The 9,453-nt window shown below is 43.6% G+C and overlaps 1 protein-coding gene across 2 annotated transcripts; it reads left to right on the forward strand.

Moving 5' to 3' along the window:
* The first annotated feature begins 361 nt into the window (after window positions 1-361).
* Window positions 362-9,391, forward strand: chpt1 (choline phosphotransferase 1). 2 transcript variants are annotated; one of them, XM_080517963.1, is made up of 8 exons: window positions 362-723; window positions 3,531-3,678; window positions 4,141-4,282; window positions 4,657-4,741; window positions 5,206-5,337; window positions 5,416-5,574; window positions 6,315-6,440; window positions 7,969-9,391. In XM_080517963.1, exons 1-8 carry the CDS (start codon window positions 484-486, stop codon window positions 8,083-8,085), a joined length of 1,149 nt encoding a protein of 382 aa, XP_080374089.1. In that variant the 5' UTR covers window positions 362-483; the 3' UTR covers window positions 8,086-9,391. The 2 variants fall into 2 exon arrangements, with proteins under 2 accessions (XP_080374089.1, XP_080374088.1); XM_080517962.1 differs by having other exon boundaries at window positions 5,206-5,574.
* The last annotated feature ends 62 nt before the right edge of the window (window positions 9,392-9,453 follow it).

Genomic DNA, 9,453 nt, shown 5'->3' on the forward strand with positions numbered 1-9,453 from the left:
GTGAAGGTGGGGGGGGGGGGGGGGGGGTTACGATATTCTATGTGACAACATTAATGTGCATTTATTTGGTTTTGAGAAACAGGAGGGAACAGAAGTTACCAAATAAGTAAAAAAGTGTTAATCACGTTTCTAATAATCAGAGCTATTTTTTCGCATAAATAAAGTGGCTTGTGTGAATAAAACTAGTTTAACCCCGGAGGATTGTGCGTGTTTTTTATATTAACCAGCGCACGGTCACGTGCCCCTCCTGAACCGAGGCTACCTGCAGGGTAAAGGCTCCGGTGAGAAACACCGACCCGCCGCCTCTTGGTTCCGCTCTGTATTCATGGCCTCCTCCTCCGCTGCCATACATTTCCAATGAGCCGCCACTCACTGGGACACAGCCTGTAGCTCCATCCGAGCCGCCTTCCCTGGAGGATTTTGGGGGGCGGAGGGTGAAGTTTATAGCGGTACTTTGAGGTAAAGACGGGAACGAGAGTAATAATGCCACACTTCTTGTGGCCGGAGCCGCTGTCCCCCGCGCAGCTCAAGCGGCTGGATGAACATAAATACAGCGCCTCGGGTCGGTCCCTGTTCGAGCCTCCGTGTCAGATCTACTGGAACTGGCTCGTCCAGCAAATCCCCACCTGGGTCGCACCGAACACGCTGACTATCGTCGGGCTGGTGGTCAACATCCTCTCCACGGTGGTGCTCGTGTTTTACTGCCCCACGGCGACAGAAGAGGTGAGTTAAAGCGACCTTGGCTGAAGTTTTCTCACAGACATGGCCCCACTTCAGGCGTCCGTTTCTGGTATGGCGAGAATGCCGGGCTCCATTTAGAAACCGTGCAAGTTAGGATATCACCGTATCGTGTGAACTTCACGTACGGAAAAAGCTGCGACTGATGACAGTGTTTGAATCCGTGAGGTTTACTTGTAAATACGGCATACTTGTGAACCAGACGGCTGATTGTATACAACTATAACTTCCACTTTATTAACGGGGTCACGCCGCTTGCTAACGCCCTCGGCGGTGTGTTTTGGGGCTGTTCAAACGGCACTAAACGAATCAATTCAGGAGTAAAACGACTGGTTTGCAAATGCTAATGTAGGCCGAACTTAAAATCATCTTTCTGTGATTCAGAATAGATGTGTGGTATGAATGTGTCGCATTTTAATAGCCGGACAAATGCGAGTTCGCTTTAAATGGGGATATTTGTAGTGGTGTCAGGCGTGACAAGGTCTCCCCTCTGGATGACTGTTTTGGGGATCGGCGTGCGGTCACGTGGCCTTTGCGCGTGCGTTTTTGGAAAGTTGACAGCTTGAAGTTGTTGTTATTGTTGAAACGCTGCGATTTGTGTGGCGGAGACGATGTTTGCAATTCTCGCCATCAGAGAGGCGGCCGGCACTGATCACTTAATAGAATTAACGTGAAGTCACAAGCTAAATATAAAGAACTTTAAAATAACTGGACTGATTGTAAAATACCTGAAGATCTGTGGACTCAGTCAGCTTCATTTATGCACCTCTTCAAATTTACTACACAGACTTTCTCCACAGAAATAAATGTGATGCATTATGGTAAAAATCACAAGTTTCACTCATTTTATTCAAATGTGGAATAGTTTAGTCTATAGTCTACACTGAATTGGCACTGCGATTTAAACAAAAAAGAATTTTAATTGCAGTTGAATGACACTAATGAAAGTGTGTGTTGTGGAAATTATTAATTTCTTTTACACATTAACAGTTCAGTTCCTAATTGGATAAAATAATGCAAATTGCATTGAGAGAATAAATGAGGATTTAAAGACAAAAAGTTGCTGCAAGAACTCTTGCCAAAAGCTTTAAACACAGCTAAAATGATCACCATATCAAACAAGGTGAGGGAAATTGTCTAAAAATGGCCAGCATGAGGGTCAAAATACCACAGTCAAACAATAAATTATGCAAATGAGCCACGGACGACCTATGAGCTGGTAAATCTGTGTCTGCAGGTTTAGTCGGTCCACCGCTGCTGCTGCTGCTCTGTTTATCAGATTTACACCTTTGTCCAGTCACGACAACCTCAAACTCAGTCAAAGTCCACGCGGCTCGCTCTCGCTGGGAAACACACAAAAGTTTATTCTAATAAGAGCTTAACTCTCAGCTATCTGTCCGCTGTATGCTGCAAGCTCCGTACGCTTATCACAGCTGTGTAAAGAAATGCACGTTCAAGAAATTCCCAAGGCCGCAGTGCCAGCGGCGCTCGCCCCAGAGTGACCTCCGAGATAAACCTAAACAAGCAGACTCTGTCCTCAACAGTTGACGAGGCGTCCAGCGGCCAGACGCAGAAAACACCGGAGGAAAAAACAAGCGAAAGACAGCAAGGCCTCTGAATGTTTCACCCAGCATGGGATTGTTGATTTCTGTGGAAATGCAGACTGTGTGTGTGTGTGTGTCGGCTGCACACTCACCCATTGTGGTTGGAAACACACCATGTGGACCTGTAGTTTGTTCCAGATGGTCCATAACCTCCAACCGAGGGCCTGCAGTCGCTCATCCTCCACCCTTTTAACATGCAAATACAGTACATACGGTGCATGAAATTGTGGGAATTAATTAAATGTGTCATGATCTAAAGAAAACAACATGCCAGAAGATGAAATTAAGCAAAAAATATATAAGCTATAAAGGGAAATGTGTTGCATACATTTCTAGGAGTATAGATTTTGAGCTGAATTACAACAGAAAACCCATTAACAAAAAAAAACTAAAAACTTTTCTCTGGTCATTTTCTACTCTACCACCCCTGCAAAAATAGAGAGCCATTTCTGAGTTTTAACTGTTAATATGAATTGTCCATTAACATTGATTCTCTCTTAAAATCCTCTTATTTTATTTTTCCTGTCCCATTATTTCTTGCTCTCCCCATTTCGAACAGTGATCTTTGCAAAGCGCATTTTCCTTTTACAGACATTCTGTAATGTCTTTGTTAACCATGAAGACCTTTGTTACTACCTTTGTTTTTTTCATGAAGCATCATCAATAGTTTTTAGTGAGCGTCAGTGTTTTTTTCTCGTTATTCCTCCAACCTGGATTATTTTTACTTGATAATTCGCGAGTAGAAATGAGCATATAAAACAAATACATCATCCATATTCAGGGCTCTCGTGACAGTTTGCTTGTGTGGATTACCGAGTAATCTGTTGTTTAGGCTACGAATCCACTTTCCACCAGTCAAAGTCCCTGAACATCTCGGTTTTGACGGACTGACTGCTTCACAACCCAAATACCTGCAGGTACATTTATAGAATTGACAAGTCGTGGCAAAACACCAGAAATGAATTATGTTGTGCATATTTACTCAGAATGAATGATATGGATTTTAACAGAAACACACGTTATGGACTGAGATTAAACTTTCGGCCGAATCCCAAGTTTGAAGAAAACGAGATTGAAGTCAACATGTTGGGTTTTTATTTCAATTCTTCAAACAAAGTTGGAAAAAGTGGACATAAACGGAAAAACGTCATCGTAAGTCGTAAACCGTCTCCCGTCTTCTGTCCTCAGGCTCCGACATGGGCCTTCCTCCTGTCGGCCCTGGGCCTCTTCGCCTACCAGTCTCTGGACGCCATCGACGGGAAGCAGGCCCGGCGGACCAACAGCAGCTCGCCGCTCGGGGAGCTCTTCGACCACGGCTGTGACGCCGTGTCCACCGGTGATTCTGCTCTCCTCTTATCCGACCGTCCCCAAACCGCCGTCAACCAATCCCGACGCACCCCCGCAGCGGAAGTTTCTATTTCTAACGTCACGCCATCAGCTCAGTCTCACTTTAAAACTAAAGTTTTCAGGGAACTTGATGTTGAATTCTGAGGAATCTTTACATAATAACTTCGTTTCACGGTGCGATATGTCAATCATTTTGCACTTATTCACATTTTCATGGTGACTTTTCAGTTTTACGCTAAGTAATATATCATTATGCTATCATTTAATATACAATATTCTTTTATATAACAAAATATTTGTCACAAGTCAAATGCATTTAGGTTATAACTTCATATGAAGTTATAACAAGTTTAAATATGGGATCTATTGAAATTATTTGCACTTTATTAGGCAATTGAGGACAAACCGCTACGGGTATTTATAATCTGATTTCCCTCGTCTCGTCTCTCAGTCTTCGTCGCCGTGGGAACCTGCATATCATGTGGGATCGGAAGATTTCCCAACTGGATCTTCTTCTGCGGCTTCATCGGGATGTTCATGTTCTTCTGCGCTCACTGGCAGACCTACGTGTCCGGCACGCTGCGCTTCGGCCTGTAAGTCGCTCTTGAAGTTGAACGGGGGGGCGTGGCTTAGCTTTGACTGGTTAAATCTAGGAGCTCCTGCTGCCCGTTATATAAAAAAACAAAACAAAACGAAACTCCCAAGATTGAAATTAGATTTTCAAATGTAAACATGGTTCCACCGCTCTGCCTCGATGTGGCCACGCCCTTCCATGCCTGTCGGCAAATATTGTGCAGGAAGAAAAGAAGCTAACTTGATTTGAAAATAGTCTTTTGTCAATAATTCTACTCAAATCCAAGAGCTAAATGACAGATTGAGCCGTGGAGTCAACATAAAAACTGATTTTTTTTCCTCCCCCCTCCCCAGCCGCTCTCTAAGTTGGTTGTTTTTTTCCCTCTCTGCTCAGCGTCGACGTCACCGAGGTGCAGTTCGCCATCGTCGTCATGTACCTGATGTCGGCGTTCGGAGGAGTGAGCCTCTGGCAGACCACGGTACCTGGAGCCTTCACCTCCCCTCACCTCCTCATGCACACGGGGACACTTTCATTTCAGTTAATAGTTATAGTTTCTCTCCATTAGTTTTTTTTTTTTTTTTTTTTAACACATTAGTTTTGTTTTTTTTTTAGTCGTTTTAAATAGAATTTGTGTTTTACTTCTACTCCGTGCTGCCTGCGGAGGCTTGACTTAACGAGAGAAGTGCAAAGGTAAATATGGTAGCTTAACGCCACGGGTCATCTACTGGACATGATCCGGCTCAAAAAAGCTGATGATGCCCCGCCACCCCCCCACCCCCGCATTGTTTTTCCTCATTTCGTTATTTTTTTGGCTTTGCTCTCTCATCACGCTCGGCATGCTGAAGCTTCCATATTAGCACCTTTCTTCTGGCTGTGCGGCGGCGGCGGCGGCGGCTCCTCGTCCTCCTCTTTAACCTCTTTGACCTCCACGTGTTCCCGCAGCTGCCCGTCCTCGGCCTGCAGCTCTACGTCTTCCCAATCGTAGGCATCGTGGGCGGGGCGCTCTACTCCTGCTACAACTACTTCCACGTCATCCTGAACGGGGGCGTGGGTAAAAATGGCTCCACCGTGGCTGTAAGTGGCTCCAGTTTCACCTTTTTTCCCCCCTCGCATTCCGCTTCCAACACCGTAATTGTGGTTCCCACCGCTCAGGACACCAGCGTGCTGACTCCCGGTTTGCACATCGGCCTCATCCTCACGCTGGCCTTCATCATCTTCAAGAAGTCGTCCAGCCACCTCTTCGAGCACCACCCGTGTCTGTACCTCCTGGCCTTCGGCATCGTCATCGCCAAGATCTCCAACAAGCTGGTGGTACGTCGCGCGGGAATCGAACCGTAAACTTGTGTTGAAAACGCCCGGGGAAATGTAAGATTCTGTTCTTTCAGTGGTCCAAGATGATGGGAACACGCACACGAAAGATTAAAAAAAAAAAAAAAGAAGCCCCGAGAGTATCTGAAATAGTAACATTTCACATCTGAAGCTGGATTTTCAAACCGAACTATTATTAATAGTGACGTCAATAAGAGCTGTTATAATAGTTCACTCAGAAATACATCCATTCCTACCCGAACCACTCAGAATGCCTCAAGATCGAGGTTGGATTGTGGCTTTAATCTGATGATTAGTAAAGATTTCCAGTTTTAAAAAGATAATTTGCGAGTTACTGCAAAGAAATAGTAACCAGTTGGTGCAGCTTGATTTTGGATCATCTCTGGAGGTTTGTGTTGTGTCATTGTTCACATTGACATGTGATCAGAGGTGGACTTTATCTACTCTCACCTCCAAAATCTGAACAAATATGAAAGTAGAAAACCATTGGATTACGTCAACAGTCGTTCAAACTATGATCTCTATTAAATCCATCACACGTCAAGTTAAATCAAAATGCTTGGTATATATTGGGGTTTCTGCTTGTGATCCTCAAGCTTTTATATTGAAACAATTTTAAATATCAAATCTTTACAGTTGTTCATTAAAAAAAAACCATTTAAAATGAAATATGTTTGTTTTTGTATGATTTAACTGTGTTTTCTTCACCTTCTCCTCTGCAGGTCGCGCACATGACCAAGAGCGAGTTAAACCTCCCCGACACGGCCTTCATCGGCCCCGGCCTCCTCTTCCTCAACCAATACTTCAACAGCTTCATCGACGAGCACATAGTCCTCTGGATAGCGATGGTCAGTAACTGAAACGACACAATCTCAGGTCATGTTGGAAGTCCAGAGTCCTCCAAACGTTCCTTTCAGTGGAAATTCACATTTTCCATTTTTACTGGTGTCGTATGGTCACACATCTGAGTTTAAGTCTTTCAAACTGAAAAAAAAAAATAGTAAGACTTTTAATTGGAGTTTGATAAGTGATTCTAAGAAGTTAAATCGGAATTTTGGCTTATTTCAGTCATTGTAATGAAATAAACCCAAAACAATTCAAGGCATTACAGAAGGTTTTTTTAAAATCCCTGAAGGAAAAGGAGCACAAAGATGATTATTAATTTACATTGAAAATCAACACTTTGTTTCTCCATCATTTCTTCCTCAGCTTTGTTTCAATCGCTTCTTAAAATCCACCGTGTTTTACATTCTTTTGATTAAAACTTCACCTTTTATATCAGAAATAGTGAGAAAACAAATTCCTCTAAATGAGTTTACTTTCAGGACCACCTCCACCAAGTAGGATTCTAAAAAAAAAAAAAAAAAAAAATATGGATTTGAATACTTTAAATGCTTTTTGTTCTACATCCCAGCCGAGTTCCCTGAACATCTACACAAATCAGAGCAGAGCTCATAAATTGCCTGCCTCCTCCAAGTTCAGAGGTGTGTGTCGTCTGAGCAACGGGCGTATTCAGACGGGCGTGGAGCGAGAACCTGCAGGACGGGTCGCCGCTCAACTCTCGTGACACGTCAGCGCTGGTGTGTGGCTGCAGTCACACGTCGTGCTTTAAAGTCAGAGGTTTTCCTCGGTTTCTCCGTACCTGCGTGCCGCTGAATCCCTGGTGTCGTCGGGTGGAGTCGACCTGCAGCAGGAAATCTTCAGCCACACCTGCTCGTCGTGCTCGTCTGCCTCAGTCGTCAGTCACACCTGAGAACTGCTTCCTCACACACCCCCGCCAAAATAAAAAAGCCTGTGTGGTCCAGTTTGATCCCCACAAAGCCTCCAGCAACAACCCTGACGTTGAACCGCGGATCATCTCCGTCATTTTCATCGTGGAGCCGCTGTGCTTCACGTACACCGTAGCACATAATGTCAATTATTCAGTCCTCTCCTTCCCACCCAGCTCCAGTGTTCCTACTCAGGCCGGAATGTAATTCAGATATTCTCCTTCTTAAATGCGTTTCAAAAAGTTTATTTAGTTCATCTGTGAGGTCTGGAATGTTTCTTTCTTAGTCTCTGATTTATAAATATCCAAAAACTCTTGATGGTCTACTTTATATTCTGCACTTTTTTGGATTTCTTTCTTTTTTCCAATCCTTTTATTATAGTTTGAATTCTTGGTTCGGAGTCACTGTCTATTTGCCTTTTCTTTAAACTTTAAAGTGTAAGATACAATTAAATGTGTTTTAATGGGAGTGTATGTGACAGAGCAGCATAGTTATGAAGTAGAAGGGAAATTCTACGTGTTTTTTTCAAATGAAAGACTGAAGTGTGGTGAAGAGCTGCTGTGTTCACGTCTCCTCACATGTCCTCCGGTCCTCCCCCGGCCCTCAGGTCCTGTCTCTGGTGGATCTGACTCGGTACTGCACGGGCGTCTGCCTCCAGATCGCCTCCCACCTGCGCATCCGGGTCTTCAGCATCGCGCCGCAGAGCCACGCCCACCGCGACTGACGGCTTGCCCGGCGGGAGGAGGCGGGGAGGGACCCGGATCTCGCCCCGCTCCTGGAAGCAGACGACGAGGAGCGACCCTCGACCCCGAGCCACTGCAGCCTCGACAAAGTCACCACCTCCGACTGAAACTGTCCCACGACTCTGGAAAAAAAAACGAAACACGAAACGCACGAATAGAGCTGAAGCTTCCTTTCAAATCCTGATTATTGCATGTTGTCAGAAGAATGCATTTTATACAAAAGAGGAGCATAAAACACCAAATTATGTTTGAATTTTAAGGCTCGGGCAGATATCAAAACCTTTTTTTTTTTAAATGTGCTTTAAAAGTTTAAGGAGATTATCATATATTTACTGAACACATAAATATACGACAATCACCTTTAATGTTTTGATGTGTGCCCGAGGTAAATGAAAGTTTTCTTAAATCATTTTTATTTATTGAATCTTAATCTAATCAGGGTTTAAAAAAAAAAGAAAAGAAAAGAAAAAGACCTTTAAAACCTCAAAATGATTTCCAATGAAGTTTCAATGTGGGCTGTGAGGCTGCGGACGGCGCGTGTGGAGGCCAGCGGGGCTGTTGGTGCTGGAACTCGGTTTTTAACCACCTGTACCAGGAGATCCAGACGGGGAAAAAAAAACTTCCTTCAACCGACGAAGCATCGACAGCCGACTCGCTCTGCTTTCTCTGTTCTTCTCCCTGAAGGGCTAAAACCTAATTCTGTGTGATTGTACAGAAATGAACTGAAGACGCCTTAAAGATATTTTTTCTCTTGTAATTACTGTTGTGAATATTTAAAGCAACTTTGTACCTTTTTTTTTTTTTACTTCGGTAGAAAACCACACACACCACTATAGTAATAATAGCAACTGGAAGGTTTTGTTTTCTCACCTGTTTTTTTTTTTTTCTTTTCTTTCATTGTGTCAGTGACTTATTTGGGTATTGAAGATTAGTTGTATTACCGGTTATTGTACTTTGATTTAATCAATCTGATTCGTTATTCAGGTTAATTTGGATTTAAAGGGATTTTCCTGCAGCGCTAAACGTTATAAACAGAGGGTACTTTTGATTTTTGTTTTGAGTGACTTTCTCGTCTCCTCGGGTCTCGTTTCTGCAGGAGTGACGGACGATGGGGGGGGGCGAGTCCTTCATTCTCATCACTTACAGAGGGACTTTGGAACTATGCATTAAAAAAAAAAAATGTACAACTGATTTCCTTTTGTTACGCTGTTCAATATTACAGTGAAACATTTCTACTAACAGAAGCGAGTGGAAACGATTGTAATAAAGAAACTATTTTTCACCCGCTTTGTAGTGACTCAATGAGGGCCAATGTGTTTCATGACCGATTTTATAAGACGATCAGAAGG

The sequence above is a fragment of the Blennius ocellaris genome, assembly GCF_963422515.1.
Source record: "Blennius ocellaris genome assembly, chromosome: 22".
Classification (NCBI taxonomy): domain Eukaryota; kingdom Metazoa; phylum Chordata; class Actinopteri; order Blenniiformes; family Blenniidae; genus Blennius; species Blennius ocellaris.